At 45.3% G+C, this 25085-nt stretch overlaps 1 protein-coding gene and 1 long non-coding RNA gene across 2 annotated transcripts; both read right to left on the reverse strand.

Annotated features, from left to right (window-relative positions):
* Window positions 1-6653: 6653 nt before the first annotated feature.
* LOC117065258 lies at window positions 6654-7619 on the reverse strand. Its single transcript, XR_004429866.1, has 3 exons — window positions 7371-7619; window positions 7119-7189; window positions 6654-6962 (listed from the first exon to the last, which is right to left on the reverse strand). It is a non-coding gene; the product is annotated as an uncharacterized LOC117065258 (long non-coding RNA).
* A 2645-nt stretch (window positions 7620-10264) lies between these two features.
* On the reverse strand, window positions 10265-24241 carry ENC1 (ectodermal-neural cortex 1). Its single transcript, XM_033179867.1, has 3 exons — window positions 23121-24241; window positions 17545-19359; window positions 10265-12850 (listed from the first exon to the last, which is right to left on the reverse strand). The coding sequence occupies exon 2, from the start codon at window positions 19344-19346 to the stop codon at window positions 17577-17579; it is 1770 nt and encodes a 589-aa protein (XP_033035758.1). The 5' UTR covers window positions 19347-19359; window positions 23121-24241; the 3' UTR covers window positions 10265-12850; window positions 17545-17576.
* Window positions 24242-25085: the final 844 nt, after the last annotated feature.

A 25085-nucleotide genomic window follows, 5' to 3' on the forward strand; every position in this document is an offset into this window, starting at 1 on the left:
AGGTTATAGAACAAGTGGAGATGTGCGCCTGCGCAACAATCCAGCTGACTCAGGCAGGCCTGGATGTCCGCCGCAGCCTAATTCTTGACCAAAGTACACCCATATACCTTAAAACAGTGATGTCAACTTGTGATCTTTTCCAAGGCATTATTCTTTAGGCATCTTCCAAAACTATACAGAAGAAACAGAAAACTGACCTGAAGAAAGACACGTGCGGAAGAGCGGTCAGGATATATTATAAACTGAAAGTGACCAGGGTGGGCTTCTCCTGCTTCCAAAGCCACAGGGTCCTTGCAGATGTATTCAATCAACCTATTTTTTTCCTGAATTACATTCTAGCAGTTTCAAAAAAAAAAAAATGGGAGGAGAAATCGCTGTGGAACTCAGTGTCCTTGGCATCTATTTCATAACAATGCTCAAAGGTCTCCACTAGAAAATCTTGAAGAGATGTAATGGGCATGCTTTTAAAATGATTGGAAAGTGCGGGGCCATAATGCTATTGTAGAACCACATTATTTTACAGTGCACCTTAAATGGCTCCCAAATCCTTTTATTTAAAACCCCAAGATGGGAGGACTAGTTTTTCTCAAAGAAACCGTGACTATTTCCTTCTCAGAAAATAAGCTGTTAGAACTGGTAAGACATTAGCAAATAGCCCATCCAAGCTACAAAGAAAAATAATGGTTTTGTTTTGTTATCATGAGGAGGCGACATACCTTTAAGGCTTTTTTTTATAGCTTGCCACAGGATAATTGCTACTGCTGGTAAGCAGAATGTTCTAATTGGATATTAGCTCATGTATGGGGCAGAGTTAGGAAGAGTTTTTGCCCAGGTGTCTTGTAACAAAATGAAATAAGCAGATGTTATGTATCTTGAAATTACCACCAAGTTTTTATGCGTTGTTAGGTGCTCAGATGCTCTGAAAATTTTGTCCAAAATTGCAGCGTAGTTGTGAACAGAGCAGTCATATCACTATGCTTAGGCAGATTATGCCAAACGCTGAGAAGTTTTCGAAACCATTTAGTCGTCTCCCAAAATATAAAAAAGAAAGGGAAGAAACAGTCCCTCTGGAAGTGAGCTGCCCAAAGATGGGTCACTGGAGCAAACTCATCCCCTCTAAAGTCTTTCCCTCACCTGCCCCTACACCTGCCCTACCCACACAGGAAATCACAGGGCCATAGAAATGAGTGATAGGTAGGAATGATTTCAGTCCTTGTCTGTAGTTGTAACCCTCCTGATTTAGTTTGGGTCCTCCAAGAAGCAGACAAAAGGCAGGATTCAGTGAGCAAGAGATTTATAGGGAGAAACTCTAGTGAAGAAATAAAGCGGGGAGAGCCGGAGAAGGTAGGGAGCACTTCCAGATCACAACCCAGGCCAGACCCCAGTGAACGAAAGCAAAGGATAGAAAACATTTTTCAAAACGGTGTGGTGGTTCACACCTGTAATCTCATCACTCTGTAGGGCTGAGGCAGTGGAACGCTTGAGCCCAGGAGTTTGAGACCAGCCTGGGCAACATAGGGAAACAACCATCTCTATCAAAAAAAAAAAAAAACCACACACACACACAGACCCAGAAATTAGCCGGGTGTGGTGACTACCATAGTCCCAGCTAATAGGGAGGCTGAGGTGGGAGAATTGCTTGAGCTAGGGAAATCGAGGCTGCAGTGAACCGTTATCGCGCTGCTGCACTCCAGCCTGGGAAACAAAGTGAGACCCTGTCTCAAAAAAAACAAACAAACAAGAAAACATTTTCTCTAAACCCTGATGTTTCCCATTTGGTAGTGGGTAGTGGGGCTCCTGTGCTGGGCACAAGCTGCTCCTCTCCTTTACCTGTCTTTACTTTTCTTGTAGGTTCTACCAGTAACCATAGTTCACAGAGACTAGTGCTGTGCCCATTGTAGACTCTGATATCTTTCTAGGCCCACCTGTGAGTAGGAGTTTGTGTATGTAGGCTAAGCCTGGAGAGAGGAGGATGGACAGGTGGTCTCCTCTCTCTGTCTCCCTTTCTTTCTGCTCCTCGTGGAGGGCTAATGCCTGGCCCGCCCCTGGTGTCCAGATGCAATTTCAGCAGCCCCTTCCAAGGCACCTCCTCTCCCCTCTGGTTCTGAGACAGCATGTATCAGCATCCTTAGAGACAAAGGGAGGAGTAACGCCTATCCCTTGTTCTCAGAGGTAGGAAGACATCTGCTAATGACAGCTCACCACCCAGCCTTCTGTAATTCACTGAATGTTATATGACCAAGCACAAGCAGTGCCCACCCAGGGACCTTGGGACTCCTGGGTTCTCTGCCTTTGGTCCTGGTTCTTGGAAAGCAGGAGAACCTGTGAGTGCCATTCCAGAGTTTATGCCAGCAGTCACTGCCCTAGACTCATCCTCCTCACAGCCTTCTGTCCAGTTTGCTGGGTACAAAGGGCACCCAGCAGCATCTACACAACCTCATCGTGCCTCTGCGCCCTACCCCATGCCTCCTCTACCCCAAGGGTCCCAAGGCCGCCTCTTCACAGGAAGTTTCAGGGATCCTGCCCTAGCATGGGCCAGCAAGACCAACCTACTGCCATGCAAGAGGAAGGCTCTGCCTCCCTCCAGCTATCTCTAATCAGCTCTAGTGCAACTCTTTGAAAGGGCCATTGTTCTTCCCAAATGGTTTGGTTTATCTCTTTGAACATTTCCACATTTCCGTCAGTGAGTATTACCCTTTTCATGGTTGTTTTTTTCCCCAGAAATAAATGAATGAAGAAATAAATTTCTAGTCATATGGACATTTAACTTTCTGCCCCAAGGAAACACCTGAAAAGGAAAATAAAAATATACTGCAGTAATTAAGTTTTGAACACTAAGTATTCTAAGAAGTAAAATATTACAGAAATAGAAATTTCTGATTCAGTATTTATACTGGGAGTGGTATAACTATGTATAGGTATTTGCCAAAATACAGACTAGCATTAACTTATAAGTGAGTTGAGAGCTGGTGCTAAGAATATAGGATTCATATCCTCCTAGAAGTGATGTTATAATTGGTGGCTGTGTTCTGGGTCAGGCTTCAGGACTCCATTCTCTGAGCTTCTACTGGTGCTGGCCTGATTCTGGGTCCTGGAACAAGGAATGCAGGAATGAAAGTGTTAGAGATGGGAAAAAACTGAGTGGGGTTTTTCCCACACTAACTCAGTCACTCAATACTTTCAACACGAGACGCAGAGTAGGGGTGAGGGTTCCCACACATCAACCAAGCAATTCTGCAGATTCTGCAGCAGACACCAGTGGGATGTCCACTAATACAATTCAATCTGACACTATCTACGTGGAGATAGTGAGACGGGTGAGTTGCCTGACCCCTCCCCCCAGCCCCACTCACCCCGCAAGATGTGTGACAGGGGTATGGCTCATCTGTTCCCACCGCCAAGTGCTCAAACCCCTTATGGGAGGGGTAGCATGCAGACAGGCAAGTGCAGGAGCTGGGGCAAGTGCTTTTGGGCTCCAGCCCCACAGTAGCATCTGGGGGTGAGGGCCTGCAACTCCCAAAGCCCTAGTGGGCATGCTACAGTGCTCTTTTAGTTCTGCCATCCACAGACGGCTTAAGTGTTAACCAGCTCAGTGCCCTCTTGGTAGCTGGGTTCTTGTCCCGCGTCCAGGAAGAATCCGGTCACATGGACAAACTGAAGGATGGTAAATGCAGGGGATTTTAGTGAGTAGTGGAGGTGGCTCTCAGCGGGATGGATGAGGAGCTGGAAAGAGGATGGAGTAGCAAGATGATCTTCCCCTGGAATCTGGCCATTCTGTGGCTGATCTCCTCTCCAGCTGTCCCCAGCCAAACTCCTCTTGATGTTCAGGCGTTCCTTCTCTTCTCTCCTTCTCTGCTACGCCACTCTTCTGCTCCTCTGCTCTTCTCTTCATCTGCTCATCTGTTTGTGGAGCCTGGGGTTTGGAGTTTATATGGGTACAGGATAGGGGGATGTGGCAGGCCAAAAGGCAACATTTCAGTGCAAAAAAGAGGAATGCCTGCTTCCATTTAGGGCCGTGGGTTTCCAGGCTTGAGAGTGGGGCCTTTGTCGGGTAATTGCCCTCTTCCACTCAGTATTTCTGTCTCCTGTCAGTACCAATAGTGTCAGATCCCAAAGGCTGAGTGTGCAGTCCCAGAAGACTGCCCTTGCTTCAGATGCCTGTCACCACTGTCCAACTTACTAGAAATCAGGGTTCCACAGCTTCCTACTTGAGTTTGGTACTTGTTACTTATAACTTCTCACAGAATGCAGAAATACTTACTTATGTTTACTGGTTTATTGTAAGTACATTAGGAAGGATACGGATGAAGAGAAGCATAGGGTGAGATACGTGGGAAGAGACAAGGAGCTTCTATCCCCTCCCCGGATGCATCACCCTCCAGAAACCTCCATGTGGTCAGCTATCTAGAAGCTCTCAAGCCCAGCCCTTTTTGGGTTTTTATGGAAGCTTCATTACGTAAGCATGATTGATTACATCCTTAATCATTGGTAATCAACTTAACTTTCAGTCCTGGCCTCCCACAGAGTTGGAGGGACTAAAAATCTCAGTCCTCTAATCATGCCCATGCAGCTCTCACCCTGAAGCTACCTAGGGGCCCCCAGCCACCGGTCTTCTTATTAGTGTACAAAAGACGCCTGTCGCTCTAGCAATTCCAAGGGTTTTAGGAGCTGTATGTAAGAAGAAGGGGACCAAATGTATATTTGACAATATTGCAGAGAGAAAAAGTTTTCTCTCTTTCCAGTACATGGAGTTCATTCAAGATAACATTAAAAAAAAAACACCCTATGCTTTATTAAACAATTTATCTGACAACCCTAAAAGACTAGTTTTGTTTCCATTGTTTTTGTAGGGTGTTTAGGGGAGAGGAGAGCATTATAGGCTTTATTTTTTAAGAGTAGCTTTAGGTTCACAGCAAAATTCAGCAAAAAGTTCAGAGTTCCCAAATACCTCATAGCTCCACACAGGCACAACCTCCCTCTCCTATCAACATCCCAGCCCAGAGTGGTACCTTTGTTATAACCTGCACTTCTTAGGCTCCTACTGACACATCATTATCACCCAAAGTCTGCAATTTAATTAGGGTTCAGTCTTGGTGTTGCACATTCTACGGGTTTTGACAAATGTTTAATGACAGGTATTCCTCATTATAGTATCGTAAGAATAGTTTCACTGCCCTAAAAATCCACTGTGCTCTGCCTATTCATTTCTTCCTCTCTCTAGATATAACACTTTGAAGTAAAAAGTTTGCCTTTCTCGTTCTTCTCCCACACCTACAAGCTTCCTAATTCCTGGTATTCCCCTAGGTCTGAGCCCCACTCCCAGCCGCCCACCCAGCCTTCAGATGGACCTGATTCATACAAATGTGTGAATGACTAACAGCCCTCAAAATGCAGCTGAGGTATTCCCGTTTTGAAAAAGGGTGCTGATTGGCACCCCTGTCTCTCGAATAGGTGGACCCTCTGAAAGTACCAGAAAGGGCTGTGAAGAGGCCACCACTACCACAAACATCCCCTCAAGGTTATCTTCTGCTTTTCCTTTCTCCTTTCATTCCCCTCAGAGTATAGAGATTATTTCAAAATTACAAAATTTGTTCTCTGCAAATGGTTCCCCTGGCAGCAATGCCTTGGCCAGAATGTATGTGGGTGGGTGAGGGGGGCAGGTGTATTTGCAATTTAGAGCTTTCATATGTGTTTGTTAGAGCTTCGGAGAGAGAGAGAGATTTTAGTTCCCACTCTGCAGGTGCCTAGTTTGTGTCTACCACGGGGCTGATTTCATCTTCTTTGTGGATACAATATTAGCATAGCTCATGGACAAAAAAAATCCTCACAGCCTTTCTAGAATATCCAATAAACACTCTCCACATTATCTAAAAAGCGGGTGTAAAATAACTTTTCATAACAAAACGAATCATCTGATAACACAAGAAAAGGGTTAGTGAGAGTCTTTGCTGAAATTCCAACTGCCTTTTCTTGCTGCAGTCCCCCATCTTTGCAGAGATAAAGATTATGGTTGCCACGGAAACAGGACCAGAGTGAGAGAAAGACAGAAACTTTGTCTCATTTGGTTTCCCCAGGACTCACAAAGAGAGCTGGGCTGTAAGTAGAGCTGGACAAGATTATGGTAGATTTATAATTTACTTAGTCAAATAGCTTTTAATTCATCGTCATGCCTCAATGTACATTTTTTTCCCTCTGAAAGTTAGGTCTTGCACCTAGTTGTCCAATGTCTGACATGTAACAGAGCCTTAAAATTCATTGTCTACGATTAAATCCAAATTCAGGACAGATGGCTTAGTCTGAGTATGTGTCAGACAGGCAAAGCACTTAAGATTTGTGACAGGCAAGACCAGGAATTAACTGCTAAGTTTTTGCATTTATTCGTACATTCATGCGCACCATGAATATGGCTATAAAACTTATTTAAGTGTTCTCACTTTATTCAAAATATTCCCAAACAAAGCGACTGTTCTCCTTTTGCAAACCAGACGCCCTAATCTCAACCCCATTAACTCAAAATCCATTTTTCTCATGCTATATGCATGTGTACATTTCATTTACTCAGTCAGGAGGATAACAGCAACCTTCTGAAAATCCAGCTTGCCTAGAACCCAGAATGTTGGTCCCCACTTCATTTTTGTGAGCCTTTTTATTGAAACATTTAATTATTTTATTGAGCAAACATTTGTCTGTGGAAATAAACAATGACCAGCCAAATGTGAACAAGCAAAGACTGTTTATTCAGAGCTTGCTATACAGCAAGGGAGTCAGCCACTGTCACTTGCATTTTGGCAGAGACTCAAAGGAAGACAGAGAAAAGGGAAAGTTTCATTGTGGTGAAGAAAGGGATGTCTTCAGGTTTGATTGGAGCCTGTTGGCATGGGGAAGCTGCAAGTGGGCCAACCAGAAGTGGGCATCCTGTGGTGTCTGGGTAGGGGTGCATGTTTGGCTTTCTCTGGCTGGTCCTTAGTTAGAAGCAAGGATGAAAATCAAGTAAGTAGTCAGTTATTAATCAAGTCCTGGCCATTTGGGGCTGTCTGCAAATAATACAGGGGTTATGATCTGGCTTTCTAAACCAGTTGCCAGAGATAGTGGTCTAACTTCCTACAGGTCTGACTTACAGAGAGCAGGCTGGCTTCCTGGGCTGATCACTGCAGACAATGTATGGGTTTCCCAGGCTGGTTGCTGCAGACTGGGGGTCAAAGTTCCATTTTTATACATGGTCTGGCCATGATCCACAGGTATATTCAATCACTCAATCAATAAACATTTTACAAACAAAAGAGCACAAAAAGCATCCATGTACAGCTCAATGAGTGATCAAGTGGAACAACCACCCAAGAGCCCCCATTTATTTTTCAATTCTCTACAACCTTATCTTCTGAAACTGGCTGTCAAGGAACATTTTGAGTCTCAATCAACTCTTTCCATTGGCTTCTTCAGTCCTCATGTCCAGGGCGGGGCTCACCAGATGCAGGTCTCCTCAGACCACCTCACAGAGTCGGTGTTCCCGACACAGTGGAACGCAGGGCAGCCCTGGATTTCTCACAGTCAGGCTCAGCCCTGTGAATCACCTTCCTCTACATTCCTGGACCTGGAGGAACAGGTCAGAGTGTGCCTTGAACTCCACCTCCACCACTCCCTTGGGCAATTTATATAATCTCTCAAGACCTGTTTCTTCATCTCCAAAATGAGAGTAATAATAGCACCTGCTCTCACAGGGTTGCCAGCGGGGATGAGCAAGATGAGAGGCATGCAAACCCTTAACACAGTCCCTGGCACAGCATAAGCACTCAAATTTTTATGTGTGTATCTCTCCCCATAAAGTTTTAAAATGACAACTAAAAATTACTGAAGACCTACTATGTGCCAGGCACTGAACCTGGTACTTGCTCTTAAATTTCTTATATTATTATATTTTTCTATTAGAAGGAATGTTAGTCATGCTTATTTTACAGGCAGAGGATCTATGGCTCAGAGATATTAAGAAATCTCCCTATATTCACCTCAATTTGTCATGAGGATTAAATGAGATAATTGTAAAGCAGGTCCTTAGCACAATCTCAGCTCATCACTCAATGAATGCGGCTATAGTTTACAATGACTCTTTGATGATTCCCTGTAGTACAGGGGTCCCTAGCCCCTGAGCCACGGACCAGTGCCTGTGGTCTGTTAGGAAGTGGGCGGCACAGCAGGAGTGAGCCTTGGGCGAGTGAGCATTATTGCCCGAGCTCCGCCTCCTGTCAGATCAGCGGAGCCGGGGAAGCGCGGGCAGTAGATTCTCACAGGAGCTCGAACCCTATTGTGAGCTGCACATGTGAGGGATCTAGGTTTCGTACTCCTTATGAAAATCTAATGTAGGAATGGCCAATCTTTTGGTTTCCCTGGGCTACAGTGGAAGAAGAATTGTCTTGGGCCACACATAAAATACACTAATAATAGCTAATGAGCTAAAACAAATCACAAATAATTTAAGAAAGTTTATTAATTTGTATTGGACTACATTCAAAGTCGTCCTGGGTGGCAGGTTGGACAAGCTTGATCTGATGCCTGATGATCTGAGGTGAAACAGTTTCATCCCAAAAACATCCGTGCCGCCTCTGGGCCCAGTCTTCATCCATGGAAAAGCTGTCTTCCACAAAACCGGTCCCTGGTGCCAAAAAGGCTGGGAACTATTGCTGTAATAGATAAGCCTACCTACTACAGAGAATCATCTGTGTAGTTCCCCCTCCAACGTCTGCTCTCCCTTTGTTCCTTACTAATTAAATCACATTGCTATGGGGTGGCAATGTGCCAGATAAAAGTACTGCCCTCCCCAGGCTCTCTTTTATCTTGGGAAGTTCACGTGTCCCAGTTCTGGCCGCTGAGAGGTAAGTGTAGGTCTCCTGGTGAGCCTTTTGGGTAAACTATTACTATTCCAAGAAAAAGGGAGAATGTCCTCTGGCCTGAGCCCTTTCCCCTTTGTCTGCCCTCACTTTTGAAAAGCAGATGTGATGCCATAAGGTGCAGCTGCCATCCTGTAAGCATGAGGCCTGATGGCCTCGTAGGGGTGCTGTCCTGGCCCTGGACTGCTGACCTCCAACCCGTTTCCCTACTGTGGCCAGATTTGTATTACCATAGGCACTGTTTGGTGTGATCTATCTAAATGAAATCAAATTTCCAAATGAATGAAAATGAAGAATTTGAAGTATCTTTTTAATCTGTCTACATGTTCCAACTGAGATGATAAAGAGAAACAACTCTAGAGAATGAAATGTCTGTTCACGATCATTTCTATAGGAACCACTCTCAACCCATCTAGGGATTAACATCAAGACTTTTCCTGAGCCTAAATCCCATCCGTCAACTCCTAACCTGCCTTTCTTCCCTGTCATTTAGTATCATCCATATGGTGTCATCAACAGGGTTTCCAGGGGTCTTCAACATCATGCACTTGGAATCTGAGGGCTGACACTGGTCCCCAAAGGCTTGGCTCTAGACCAGCTTCACACAGCACAGAACCGAATGAGCCTCCTGTCAAACCCAAGGCATCTGCTCTGGCATCTTGGTCAAAGTCCAAAGGCTGTAATTGCATTATGCCTACTTGTGAGCTCTCCTAGCGTTCCCAATTAGGTAATATTTATTTTCTACCCAGAAAAGTTATGCCCAACCTTGCTCTGCACACAATAAGGGTTCCAACCTGAGCGATAAAGGAGCATCTCAGTGTGACATGAAGCCATCATGAGATGGGGGCAGGAGGCTTCAACTGGCCTTTTGCAGAGCCAGCTAGGACAGCCATCAGCTTGGAAGAAACTAGGTGTCCATGAGGGGTTAAACTTGTGCTTTTCTGTTGTGGTACAGAAATAATATGCATATATTTCCACTTTAAATGATTTCTAAAGCAGATGTCAGCAGATGAAAAGAGGATTGAACTCCAGCTCCTTCTCTAACAGCTTTCTGTCAAAATATAACCCACGTGAGGATTTCAAAAAACTAAATTCATTCTAACATAAAGTACTCTGTCTTAATATCGCATGGCATGTGACTTGTTATATTCCCAGCTGCGAATAACCCATAAATGAGGGATTTTGTTTTACTTAAAGAGATACTCTAATGGTCAACAAAAGTTTTACTTAGTATGCAAAATTACCTTTGTAAATATCACTAAATGGTAAAATAAAACACGTTCAGAATATCTGAAACGATCCTTCTTTGGACAAACGAGAAAAGGCACAAGTTTACAATGCCTCAAATTGTGTCTTATTCAAATAAAGACCCACACACATAATGAAGAGAAAATCTCTAATAATTTATTGACCTTCAGTTTCACATTGTGAAAAAAAAAATAACAGTTTTACAAAACCTCAAAATGTAGTCATAGCAAACAAGTACATATGAACATGAACATTTTCCTTCAACTTACACAGTTTTGTACGTGAACCACATGGTCAATAGCCAAGAGAGGGACATTATGCGGCTCTAATCACTCTTATTCAAGACAGGTGTCAAGCCCAGAGAAAAGCGGCTACACAATTATACCAGAAGTGGAGGGCTGCCCTTTGTTATGTGTTTCTACAGCAACCAGCCCACAAAATAAGAAGAACCTTCTCTGTCTTATGCCAAGGTTTTTGTGTGTACTGTGCTGTGAATTGTATTTGCTTCAAAGTGTGGGACGTTTCACAGGGTGAGAATGGTCAAGTAGTGAGACCAAATGCCTATATCAATTCAAAGGGCAGGAGTCCAGAAAGTTCCCTGCAGGCTGGGGGCCTAACCCTTACCACAGCTCCCTCTGGCTCACACACAGTAATTAATAGAGGATTCAAGGACAGACCCCAACTTTGAAACAGCTGCAGAAAATTCATCCTGCTTTCAGAAGCCATGCAGTGACACATACATCTCTCTTGGCAGATTTGCATCATAAACTACAGAGCTGTAACTGCTACAATATAAACGACACTGACTATGCCCACTGGGGGACAATTAGACATTTGCATTGCTTAGAACACATCTAGGAACCAGGGACTGACTGCTGGAAAGTACTGTGATTCTTTTCTTCCAACAGCTCATTTATTTTGGCCCAACTACAGCCCACTCATTCATGGCATGGACGGACAAGCACAATTAGTCTAAAGTACTAAGGTGGAGAGAAATGTTAAGGATTTATCTGTCATTAGACAATGCAAACACGGTCACAATGTAAAAGGTTGTTATCAGTCTTAACCCCTATTTTCTAAAATACAGCAAGGTGAGAAACGTGGACGAAAGCAGTTCAAGTTGCAAACTTTGGTCTTCCCCCGCACCTCGGGGGAAGCACCTATTTGAGACTAGCACTAATACCTACGACGGCACATGCTTAGTAAACGAGCACTCCAACTAGCAAAGAATGTATTCACAACTGATTTCCAACTCTGCCGGAAAACTTCTCAATAGGGGCCACTGCTTACAATTCTTTGGTGTTTTGTGGCCAAATGTGTTACTTGTGCACCAAAGAGTTTTTTAAAAAGAGATCTGCCTAAGGGTGAGCACTGAAGTATACATTGTGCCAATGTAATTATTGTCTTGGAGACCTTCTAGAACTTGCTAAATCATATAGCAAGAAAAGAAGGAGTTCGGGTCAAGAAATCTGGTGAGTTAATTTCCATCTGTGATACTTCCGTTTTTCCCATTAACTGTGGTTGTGGCAAAGCAGTCTCATAAGGTAATAAATAAATAAATAAACTTTGGACAATGCCTTTACCTGTGTCCTATATACAGAACTATCCCATAGAATTTTCCAGGATTTCAAGATATTACACAAAGAAAAAAACTGTAAAGCAATTTGGTCCTTTCCAAATTTCAGCAGCTGAGACTGAATTAGGTAAATCAGATGGGAGTCGGGAGAAGGGCAGAAAGAAGCCTCCCCTTACCCCATCAGCACAACCAAACCCCATGAAATCCCATTAAAATTTGGTGAGTCTAAGAAAAGTGATCTCCACGGTTTTTCTACCTCTAGGATGTCATTTAAATTTCCATTTTGTCATCCTTCCCTGTCTTGACGTTTTTAAAATCCACCCCTCCCCAACCCACCCTCCAGTTATACTCCAAATTGTAACTCAAAAGTTTTCATGTTTGTGCAGCAAAGCACATCTCAACAGCCACAAAATGTGCAAAACATACAACCATTCACACACGTCCATACATGTGAAGACAGCTGTAGGCATTGTTTCAGCATGCAGGCATCGAACAATAAATAGCTAAATCTATAACAAACTTCTTAACAGCCAAGGAAAAGTTTAAAGTCACTTATAAATAGAAAAGAACATCTACCAAATGGCTACCAACAAAGTCCCCATTGTTCGGAAACGTTCCTGGGGAGCAGACCCCTTAGAGATTAACGGAGAGTCCAGTGGTCCTCATTCTTCAGCCAGCCCAGCCAGCTTCCCTCTTGGACCCACAGTTGGGCTTTGACTCTCCAGCAGCAGCTGGTGTGGAGGCTTCAAGCTCTCTCCTCAGAGAGGTGACAACCATTTCAAATTTTACACATAAATGGTGGAGCCCATGGAAATCAAATGCTGAATATGGTACAGCAAGGGAAAAGGTCCAGCTTTTCTCTCCCTTTGAGGGGGCTGATTAACATTGACATTAATCCACAATTACAAGACAAGGACTAGATCACAGGTTTGTTCGTTCATATTTAAACCATGTGCTACTTGCACCAAAAATCCCACCCCCGCCCGCCCCCTTCCTTCATGTCCAGTTAGAGCATTTACAAGGTGCAGCAGATTTTATTCGTGTCTTGCAACATCTTTTAACTTCTTTTTCTTTTTTTCTCTTCATTAAACTTGGCCTCTCCAAAGTAGAAATCTCGTATGATCGCATCGAGTGATGGAGTGAGCTGAAACAGACGAAAAAAACAAAACAAAAAAGCATGAAGGATTTGTATGATGCCATAGTTAAGATTTTTCTTTTTAGCCACAAAATTTTAAAAATTAAACTAGGTATGGAGCTGGACAATATTGCTTCCAAAGGTCTTACATGTTCAGTAGGAACTGTGCAAAGATATTTAAAGTGCTTGCCTTAAATGCACAAGTGTGCATGTACGCATCCATGCAGATGGCTGGCCTGACAAAAACAGTGGTGTCTAAAGAAGGACCTTCACTTCTTTCCTAAGTGTATATATACGTTCAAATCCAAACCTATATGTCTAGATGCTATTATGAGTTGCCATCTTCTGCTTCCAACATTCATAAAATTTCTTTCTGTGGTTAAACAGAGCCACTGTAAAGTGATCACTAAAGGGTGAAAAGAAGGGAGATTCCTCTGCAAACCCTCCTTGGCCCATGTACCATGAAAGATTCCAAATTAACTTTACCATCTCGGAGGCAGACATACTAATCCTCGTATTTAAACGCATCTCTGCTATCTATTATGGCAGAAATCAGTCTCGCTTCCTTTCACATGACAATGTATCAGGCCTCAACAGCCCAAGGTTGGAGTTTATTCTCAAAGTTCATTAGTCCACACTTAGATGCCAGCAGTTACGGCATACCAGTGCTACAGAATCTACCAACATCAAGTGTAAATATCAGTTCACAGTGTCATAACCACAAAGCCTGCACATTTCATAGAGCTTGCGTTTCCTCACACTGCTCACCCTTCCCATTTATTTATTTCTCATTTCATCTGGGGAAATTCTGCAGAGGGCTTTTGTATCCTTGTTGCTGTAACTGTAAGTACAGACAAAGGGAATTCTGGAAGAGCCACTCATGACTTGCATCGAATTCTTCCCACTTTGCTTTTGTGTGTTCAGAAGCCTGATTCATTTCATGACTTGTTTCTTTAGGCTGTTTCCTAACAGTGATTCAAGCTTTCAAGGCATTCCTTAGACTATGGTGTCATTGCCCCACCTCCACTTCCTTGTAACCTATATGTCAACATTAGGCCAAAAGAATGTATCTTGTAATAATATAAAATTTCAAGACATCGCATATTCAAACAGGAAAAAAGGAATACACACCACCCCCCAAAATTGCATATTCAAACAGGAAAATAAAAAAGGACACACACCAAAAAAAAAAAAAAATCTAGAGAAGAAACAAAGCAAACCAAAGCCTAAGTTAGGTTGAGGCCACACGGGCACCATGAAAACAGAGGATAATCAAAGTAATTTCCTCTCTGCCCTTCCCACCCACTGACAGAGCAGCAGGAGGCAGATGAAACCTCCTTGGTGGATGAGCTTTAAGACCTAGGGAAACTTTCTGTTAAACACTGTATTAACTCAGTTAACACCTACATTTGGAGGGCAGAGGAATTTGCAGTTTGGGACTGAGACCTACCTACCCAGCACTTTAGGGCACTCCAACCCCCTCTTAAATGTTTTAGCACTATCTTGTGTAGTAAACTTTAGAAATTTTAGCCAACATTCTCCCTGTCGGAAATTCAAAGAGTGGCTTTGATCAGGCGCTTATGCTGCTCTTTAAAAGCAGCAAACTTGGCCCTGTCAAATTTAGTTTTTATGTGTTTGACTCTCTCCCTGGTAGCACCAAGGATGAAGAGGATGTTATTTCACGTATAAATTAACACTTTACTTGCTCTGTTTCCCAGGGACCGGAAGGGTATGATTCAGTTCAAACACCCAGGGTAGGGTGAAGTCAAGTGTTTGCCAACATGTTCACTCTGGGCTGAAAAAGGAGGAACCAAAAATGAAGTCTAAAGATAACAAGCAGATAAAAGCCAAAGAAATCTCATTTTCCTACCACACACAAAGCTAATTCTACTGCCATTATCTCACAGTAAGTTAGGGTCTAAACTGAATATTGAACACTTACTACATGCCAATCACTGGGCTAGGTATTTTCACCTCTTTTAATTCCCCTATCAATTGACCCAAGTCTGAGTTAGGACAGATCACGGGGAATTATAGATCAAACCACTCATTTGACAGAGAAGCAATCTAAAACTCAGAAAGGTCTAGAACTTAAAACCTGGGCCAGAATATACATGTGGCTTCTCTCCTCTTTCTGCCTCAATTTCCTTATCTTGTTCCAAGGATGCCAGCCAGCCTGCCCATTGTCATTATGTACCACCACCCTGGTAGCAACTTTTATGGCTCTTCTGTGCAAATATAGTCAGTTCTGGACTAACACCCAACTAAGTGTGCTGTTAATTGATGCTTTTGCCTAGGAGGTTCTTTAAACCTGCTTTAGAGGTGAGTCATGCATTCATATCTCAAATGAAATAACCACTTTCAGAGCATTTGTTTATTCAAGATTACTGAGATGCCAGCAAGGCTACAAAAAACCAGTTTGGTGTGGGACGTTATTAGCCCTGTTGCTCCCCAGAGGAGGTGTCTGACTGTTCCTGCTGTTTTGAAGGAGTTTCATTCCAGGAAAGCATGACATAACTCAGAACTCTGATAACTGTATGAAGGGTGGAAGCGATAACTGAAGAAGTGAAAAAAATAGCAAGCTGAAGGCTGTGCGCGGTGGCTTACGCCTGTAATCCCAGCACTTTGGGAGGCTGAGGTGGGTGGATCACTTGAGGTCAGGAGTTGAAGACCAGCTGTACCAGCACGGTGAAACCCCATCTCTACTAAAAATACAAAAAAGCCAGGTGTGGTGGTGGGTGCTGCAATCCCAGCCACTTGGAAGGCTGAGGCAGGAGAATCGCTTGAACCCAGGAGGTGGAGGTTGCAGCAAGCTGAGATCTCGCCATTGCACCCCAGTCTGGGCAATAGAATAAGACTCTGTCTCAAAAAAAAACAAACAAAAAAAACAAATAGCAAGCTGAAATGTGAGAGTAAGGCCAAGTTTAATGATGTTTCTAAGCGAGTTGTAAGGGATGGGGAAAGAAAAGACCAATGAGATGAAACCCCTCTGTGCTTAGCTTGCCACTAGGCCTAGATCTCCTTTTCTCCCTTTGAAGTCCCCTTCAAAGGTGTGAAATGTACAAGGGAAAACAGAGCCAAAAGTTCCCAAGTAAATGAGTTTGTTTTCATTGTAGTTCCTCCAAAGCAGTTACTTTCTTCTCTTATTATTAGTAATAAGCCCATGAATCACCAAAACAAATCAACACATTCTGTGTGCGCTGGGTTATACTTACACACGCCTAAGCAATTCCTGGGGCCAATACTAAGAATGCTTAGCAGCAAAGCAGCCATGAGCTTTGCGAACTCTGAACTGTGTAGGCCTATTAATTATCTGAGCCAAGAGTATTATATACTCTTAAATACACAGACAACTATTATGTACTCAGATATATGACACAGAAACACAACTTTGACAATAGCCTTGACAATAGGGGCAGCCTGACTGATTAAGTCTGCAAGGCCATAGTTTGGGAAGTTTAGGTGGCTCAGTGTTATCTGCACAAATTTCTGCTACGTACATGCAGCCTTTTACAAAGACAGATATAGATTTATCTTTAAAGGTAATAAATGCCCTAACGGGTGCTACTTTTTAAGGAAAACATTTAAAATAAGCTAACGATTTTGGAGAGAATAAACTAGGAATGAATTTGGGCAATACATTTTTTAAACCCTATTCATTCCACAAAGGGTTTGAGGAAGCAAAATTTGAATAGAAATGAAGTATCACCTGGGATGACATTGGTGTCATGGATGTGAAGCTCAAGTTTATTCAGTGGCAGTGCAACACGATGCTCCAGCGCTGATGCCTGGAGCCAGACCCCTGCATTGACTTCCTGACCAGCTCCACCACTTACTAAGCTCTGCTCACTCGGCAGCTTAGCCTCCTTAATGCATGAAGTTTTTTCATCTATAAAACGAAGCTAGTAATAATTCCCCACAGAGTTGTTGTGAGGATAGAATGAGACGATCTTGGGAAACCACGTGGCACCGCTGTAAGCACACAGTGAAGGCTCAATCAACATTAGCTGGCATTCTCAACAGAGGTCAGGGGTTCTCAACCTGGTTGTTCATTGGAATCATCCGGAAACTTTCTAAAAATACTGATGCTTGGACCCCACCCCAGACCAAATGAAACTAAGTCTCTGGGATGGGCAGTTTTTAAAAAGCTCTTCAGGGTCGGGCGCGGTGGCTAACGCCTGTAATCCCAGCACTATGGGAGGCCGGGGTGGGCAGATCATGAGGTCAGGAGATCAAGACTATCCTGGCTAACATGGTGAAACCCCGTCTCTACTAAAAATACAAAAAATTATCTGGGCATGGTGATGGGCACCTGTATCCCAGCTACTCAGGAGGCTGAGGCAGGAGAATGGTGTGAACCCGGGAGGCAGAGCTTGCAGTGAGCCAAAATCATGCCACTGCACTCCAGCTTGGGTGACAAAGCGAGACTCCGTCTCAAAAAATAATAATAATAAAATAAATAAAAAGCTCTTCGGGAGATTCTGAGGCTCAGTAAAAGCTGAGAACCACTGGCTAATGCCATGGGGGGCTGAGGCTGTGGTCAACACAAGTTGGTAGGTTCTAGGGGCACCAGCTCTCTTATTTTTACAGCTTTGGTAGTACCTCTGCAGTACAGTCTCTGTGGATCAGATCTCACCCCATGTACTGAACTTACGCAATAGCCTAATTATATGCAGACTTACATCTATAGCTAAACTTCTTACCTCGTGCTCACTCTCTTTAGCATGTACTGCATTTAAGAAGGCAGATGTTTCCAGGTGCTGACAAATGCAGTAGGAATCAGCGAGTACGGGACGGTGGTGATGCTGTTCCACACATCTAATGTTGGATCGTAGCAGTCCAAAGTCTTGCATCGCTGAATGCCAAAGTATCCTCCAACCACGTAGAGTTTATTTCCGGAGGCCACAGCATGGCAGCTCATGCGCTTTGCTGTCACATCTCCCACCTTGGTCCACTGGTAAGTCTCACTGTTGAATTTATAAGCAGAGCAGGCAGAGAATTCTGTATCACCCCCCATAATAAAAATCTGGTTCCCCAGCACAGCTGCTGCTGTGTAACGCCAGGGCTGGGGACAGGTGGCCGGTACAGTCCACCTGTTTTCACACTGATCGTAACACTGAACTTTGGGGAGCTTGTCATGACTGACACTGGTACCTCCAAAAGCAAACAACTTGAGTTTGGCACTCACTACTGCGGCGTTGCTAACGCCTTCTCGGAGTGGGGCCACCATGGTCCATTTGTTGGTTGTGGGGTCATAATGTTCTACCTGCTTTAGAGAGACTGAGGGGGAGGCCGGGAGGCAGCCAGTTGCGGCCGTGTGCCCCCCAACCACATATAGGCAGTGCTTCAGTTCAGCAGAGCCATGGCCAAACCTGGCCACCAGCATGGGGGCAGCTTTGGACCACTCCTCGTGCAGGGTATCATAAACCCAGACATCTTTCGAGACCCCATTTTCAGACCCCCGCCCCCCAGTAATGTATACTTTGCAGCCAATCGCACATGCACTAAACTCTTTTCTTGGGCTGGGAATGTCAGCCTTGGGAATGATTTCTTTGGCCTTCTGGTCTACCAGATACAACTTGTCACACATGAAAGTCTGTCCTCCCAGAAGGAAGAGGGCATGGCCAGTTTTCCGAGGTCGGGCACAGAGGCTAGTTACCACACCGTCATTCTGCAGGATTTTCAGTTTGCACCTGATGGCCTCTTCCACAATTTCCTTACTCTTTCTCTGCTTGGTGATGAGTTCCTCCATGGCCACATTCTCCATGAGATAGATGGCTGGCAGAAGTGCCAGCCTTACTGTCTGCAACAGTTCTGGGAGGTAGCAATAGCGCTTCTTCAGGTCATAGCTGATCCAGTTAATTGCAGACTCGTACACAAGCCTTTCATCTTCTGTCTCCAGCTCTTCACTGGACAAGAGTTGCACTACCATGTCCTGGGGCAGCTGGAGGAAATCTTCATTCTTCCTGATGGTTTGGAAGTTGCTGAGACACATTCTCCAAGATAGTTCATACAGCTTGGTGCACTGGTGCGCGTCAGACAGCAGCAGCATGCCCAGGCAGTTGGTGGGATGCAGGTTCTTTTCCAGGAACTCTGCACATGCATCCCGGATGTCTTGAAACTCCAGCATGTCACCAGCTTCCAGGAGCGATTCTGCATTTTCTTCATTGATGATGACCCGGGAGGAGTACGCATAGTCAAGCAGCAGCTCCAAGACTTCTGGGTGGATGGAATTGTCGAAGTTGACCTCACTGTCCTGGCTCTCTTTCAGGCCACCACTGAACATGGCCTCAAAGTAGCGACTGCACGCAGCCAGCACTGCCCGGTGGCAAGGGAAGGTCCTATTTCCGGCATGGAGAAGGACGTCAGTGAAGAGACGCTGCTGGCGTAAAAGATTCAGGTGAGTAAGGACGCTGTCAGCGTACGAGGACTTGTGAAACAGATAGATGTTAATGGAGCCGCTGCTGGCCCTGGACTTGCGGTTCTCATGCACGCTGACTGACATTTTGTTTCCACTCCTAAAAATAATAATAATAATAAATTGAAAATGCTGTTCCTGATGTTCAGAAGAGCAGAACGAAAGCAACAATGGTTTGGGACAAAAAACAGAACTTTGTAGTTGACCATGCCACCTACTATTCTAGAATAGTGTATGGCCATTCCAGGACAAAGCCAGAGACAACTACCCAGAAGGAAAGATATTCACTGTAATACTGTTGAGCTATTTGAACTCTGCGCCATTAAAAAAAAAAAAAATCACTGCATAAAAAGCAGGTTCATCTTGGAAAACCTGATTGCCAACTTTCAGGCCATTGAAGTCTTTTAGAATATAAGTCAGCAAAAGCCAAGAGGAGTGAGGTCTCATTCTCACAGCTCCCTGTCGTAGTCCAGCTGATTCACTGCGGGCCACTTAAAATGCCACGTCTCCTGCTCTCATAATGCCAGGATGGGCACTGGCTTTCATGCCTCATGCAACATAAAGCCATGTGTAAAACAAACACCTAATAATTAATTCCATTAAGAATTCCTTTGGTAAGACCCAATCTCCCGGCACATACAGTAAATGGGAAATGTAAGGCCAACTTCTGCAACGATCAGACCTTTATTTAAATGTTACAGATAATGTATTTCATTTTATACATATTTTTGAGACCAAGTCTCGCTCTGTCACCCAGGCTTGAGCGCAGTGGTGCAATCACAGTTCACTGCAGCCTCGAACTCCTGGACTCAAGTGATCATCCTGCCTTGGCCTTCTGAGTAGCTGGCACTAAAAGTGTGCACCACCAAACAGATAATTTTTTGTATTTTTTGTAGAGACAGGGTCTCAAACTCCTGCTCCTCCCACCTCGGCATCCCAACTTAAAGATTAATTTCTAACCACACAGCTCTACCACTGAGGAGTCCTAAAAGCACCCCAATTTGAATAACGATATATTGATCAGCAAGCCTTTAGTCAAAGCATGGAATAAATTCTGGCCATAATCACCAACTACCTGTCTTGCTCTGGACAGCTTCCAATGTGAGGATTTGGCACATAAAAATAATAGTTTTAGTAGCATACTCATGACTGCTGTTTTCTGTTCTTCCCGCTTTATATCAAGTCTTGGAAAACCAGTTGCAAGAACAAAAGATCCACCCCTGTCTTGTGATTAAATAGTGCATCACCAGGACTGTTCCTATATACCTGCAAATGCTGGCATCTGCATAGAGGGAGTTCAAAATGCAAACACTGCTTTATTTAAATCAAAAAATACTTGTGTGTGTGTGTGTGTATTTTGCCAGCTGTTGTTAATTTAGGGCCACCCCAGAATTTATTTGCGGACTACAGTGCTTTCCTCAGTATCTAAATTGAAATTATAGTAGAATCTAATGCTATCTTTTGGCTTTCTTCAGTAAGAAAACAGTAGGGTAGAGACATAGGAAATGCTTGTCATCCATCTTCAAAAACTGAATCACATGCCTTCATCCTTTTCTTTTATACCACCCCTCTGTTACTTCAAAGGAATGGAGTCCTCAAGAACCTGCCTGTCCAAGGATTCCTAAGGAAGCTGTTTATCCCGTTGTTTATCCCCAGAGGGTAAACTGTGTGGCTGATTACAGTATCTGTTCCAGACACAGAACAGCCAGTCCTGAAAGCGCAGCTGAAACTCTGTTTCCTTTAACCATTCAGATATTTTTAAATTTACATTCTAAGAATTATTAATAAATGCAAATGAATGACTTGCCACAGATTCATGGGCTAAAATACTAACCTGCACCTCCCCAACCAGATGTGAGCCCCACTGTGAGACTGCACAGAAAACCACAAAGGCAGGGGCAGGACACATATACCTCATGCCATTAGGTGATGCAACTAGTTTTCTTTCCTTTTTGGAATGTAATTTTTTATGATGAGTAAACATGGCTTAGTGGAAGAAAGGAAGCAACAAAGTCCTAGAGCTCCAGTGTTAGGAAAACTTTACAAAGCACCCAGTCATCTCCACAGTGACTTGGGATATAAAAAATGGTGAGGAGCCAGCCTCACTCCCACCTCAAGCTAAGTGTCTACTGTCTACTCCATTCTAACCAATGCCCAGTGTTCTGGAAAATGACCATGTGAACCTAGGGGAATGCATCAGGTTTCCAAAGGGTTAAAACATCCATTAGCATTCTCAATGCTCCACCACTGCAGTTGTTATTTTAATTAGTACATTCAGTCTGAAGTATTTGAAGGAAGACTTTCAGTCTAAACCTGGATAGACTGTCTACATATTCCTATGAAGCTACTGCCTCTCAGGCTAAGAGCAAACGCTGCCCTGACTGAAGGAAGAATGAGGTTCCCTGAAACTAGGTGCACAGGCACCAAAATGCTTCCACATTGAGCTGGAATCATGCTGGGCCCAGAACATGTTTCCCTGAACATTAGATTCAGGATGGTGCAAAACAACATTCACAACCAGACCTACACCTAAGAAAACAATTTGTTTAGAAGACCTTAGGATATAGGATCTACATCTCTCCGCATTCTGTGTTTATGCTCCTGTATGTTCCAGGCTGGCCCAACAAGCCAGAAGGAAGAGCCTAGCCTGTCATCTTGGATACCATCCAGATGGAAAAGCACGTCACAGCCAAAATCACAATCAACATTCTTGCAACAATGTTTGATTAAAATAAAAAGTAAACTTGGAAACCCAAGGGGAAATACTTGCTTTCTGGTTTAAAAGTGTGCAAACCTCAAAATATCAGCAGAAGCTATGTATACAAGTCACTGAACACACCTTCAAAATAAAATGAATCATCTTTCCAGCACTTTAAAGCCCCCAGTGAAATCATATTTGCATACCAACTAAGTGGTCAAGAAAATGCACACTTATACTTAACCTGCCTCTACAAAGAAGACAGAGAAAAGGGCTGCTATTACCGTGAACATCAAAAGGGCTTCAGTTACAGTAACTTCAGTTCACTTCATGCTCCTAATTCAGGCTCTCTGCCTCCAATGCTTAGCGTCCCGCACGCTTCTCCAGGTTTTGAACCTGATCTCAATCCAATCAAAAGAGAAACTAGGCAGATTTTTTTCTGGGCATTTATATTACCGGTAACAATAGAACATTATAAAGATCTTGTTAACAAAAGTAGCTTCTTGCCAGAGTCTTTTTATTAACACTTGCAACGCTATTTAACAAGCTAGCCATGCCTGTGTGACACCAAACTGCATGTGGATAAATTCAATGTTTCATCTTCCCGCCCACCAATTCCTATCCTTTGTAACTAATAATGTTAACACGACAGAACAAGAAACTCGTTTTTCAGAAAGCAGTTTTCATTCATTCTCTATAGACATTTCCGCCGCAGTGAACATGCCCGCACTCAGGGTGTCTGTGCGTGGCCCCAACTTTCCTCTGAGCCGGGAAGGATGCAACGTGGGCCAACGATTCCGCGCGCTCCGCCCTGGAGGCTGCGGGGAGCGACGCAACGCGACATTCACCCCCAGGAAAGCGCTGCTTTCCGCGGAGGAGAGAGGCTGACTGTATCCTTAGCTCTGCTCCTCGCTTCCCCAGCGGCTCGCCCCGGACACTGCCCCGCCAGTCGACCTCTCTGGCGATGCCCGGCTCCTGCCTGCTGTGGGAGGGCAGCGGCGGGCACCGTGGTCTCCGCACCTAGAAGAGCTCCCCTTGGCCTCAAGTGGAAGCTGCCGGCTGCCCGGAGCACGCTCACCCCTAGCGAACACACCCCTGCAGCCGAAGCAGCCCCTGAAGCCCGCAGCGCCTGCAACAGGTCCGGGGCAGTGGGGAAAACTTACAGCAGTGGCGACTGGCCGCAACGCACAACTGAGTTCTAGCGTCGGTCACGGGCAAGGAGACGACGAACTGGTCGTCTCAGCCCCGGGAAGCGGTGGCGAATGCCCCGGAGAAAGGAGCGCCAGCCGGGGAGAGGACTGCGCCCCGAACGATGGCTCGCGGACTGGCTACCGCTGGCGTTCGCCTCTGCCTCTTGTCCCCACGCCGCTGACCCGGCGTCCAGGACCAGCAGAGCGTCTACCCGAGCGCGTCACGGGAGGAGAGAGCAAGCCTGCCACTGCAGGCGCTGCGGAAGGAGGCGGGCTGTGCGCTCGGGGGAGGGAGCTAGAAAGCGCCTTGTGCGCCGGCGGCCGCCAGGCGTCTGGACCCGGTCTCCGCAGCGCCACGGCCACACCGCCTCCTCTCCGGCTGCCAGAGCAGTCTGCGCCCCGCCGCGGTGCGCCCCGCTATAAGTGGCGCGGCGGGGAGGGGAGGGGGCGCGTATGCAAAGAGACCGACACCGGGGGAGGGAGGAAGCGCATTAGCGCGGCCGGTGGTGTAGGAGGAGGAAGAGGAGGAGAAGGAGTGGGAGGAGGAGAGGAGCTGGGGAAGAGCGTGTCGGGGGAGTTAATCGGGAGAGGAAGCGGGAGAGGGGGGCTGCGGGGACTGCAGAGAGACAAAGCGAACGCGCTGTCTCAGCCACTGGCAGCTGCAACCCCGGTAACCGAGAATAAAATAAGTTTTCCCGGGTTCGAGTGTGTCTGCGCCTCTTTGAGCCAGCCTGGTTAATGGACAGTCCCGGATCTGAGGGACGCACCTCAGGGGAGCGCAGCCCGGGGTTGTGCGCTCGGTGACGCCAGAGCCCGCGAGATGCTCTAAAAAGGGCAGAAAGGGGCGAGCTGGATATCCACAGGACAGGCCCTGGGCACGCATAGATAGCTCCTTGGGTAAGACTCCCAGAGTGGGGAGAGATAGTGGCAATGGAAGGGCAAAAGTCTGAAAGCTTTGGGGACACTTGGGTTGAGCAAGCCTGGACTTTTAAGTTTCTTGCTGGCAGAGAGCCAAAGAGACTGCAGCCCCAGGCATTTCCCATGTGTCCTCCCTCCTCATTCCCCAGCGGGTGCGGCACCCCCGGCTGGACTCTGCCCTAAGCCAGGCGACTGCAGCGGCAGCCGGGGTGCAGTCCTGCGGGGCGCGCACCACGTGCTTTTCAGCCAATCGCCGCGGCCGCTTGATTCAAAGTGAACTCCTCAAAGCAGCAGCCACGCCGCCTCCTCTCCTAGCGATAAAGCCTCCATCACCCTCTCCTGTTTTTTACCGCTCGGTGGTGTTAGTTTGGAGTTCAGTAAATAAATGGCCCAGCACACACACACGTTTAATAGCCCCGCGTGCCAGGAGAAAGGAAGGCGATTCGAAAAATAATCTCGCGTGGTGATCACTTTTACGAATCCCATTTATCTTTGCAACTAGAGACTTGTCTTTCCACTGGGAGCTAAAATGTCTGTTTTTTATTCGGTGTTTGGAATTAAGTCTATAAATGAACGGGATAGATGACCGGTCCAGCCCCCTTGTTTTACAGGTGGGAAACCGAGGCCCAGGGAGGTGTGAGTTGCCTGGCTCGTAGTCACTTAGCAACAATGTCCCAGCTCTGCAGCTCGAGAATGAGGGCCCCACGACAGAGTTAATTCCGTCCCCGGATCCCCGCGTCCCCGAGCGCCCGCGCTTCGCCTCCCAGCTTGCTTTAAAACACTAGGTGCAGGAGCGGTTTAAACTGGCTAAGGAGGACCCACCGTGGCGCTTCCAGAGTCCAGACTGCTGAAACCAAGACTGTCAGTTCTTCACTCTAATTTCACTTTCCTTTACCCTTGTTCCCTCCTGGTATTTGTGCCGAGAAATTTCGCTCCTTGCAAACAAAGAAAGACAGTGCCCTCTGAAGTCCTTTGTTAGCATTAACTCGGCAGCCTCACCACGAACCTTTCAATATATAT

The sequence above is a fragment of the Trachypithecus francoisi genome, unplaced genomic scaffold (genome assembly GCF_009764315.1).
Source record: "Trachypithecus francoisi isolate TF-2019V2 unplaced genomic scaffold, Tfra_2.0 Lachesis_group2, whole genome shotgun sequence".
Taxonomy (NCBI): Eukaryota; Metazoa; Chordata; class Mammalia; order Primates; family Cercopithecidae; genus Trachypithecus; species Trachypithecus francoisi.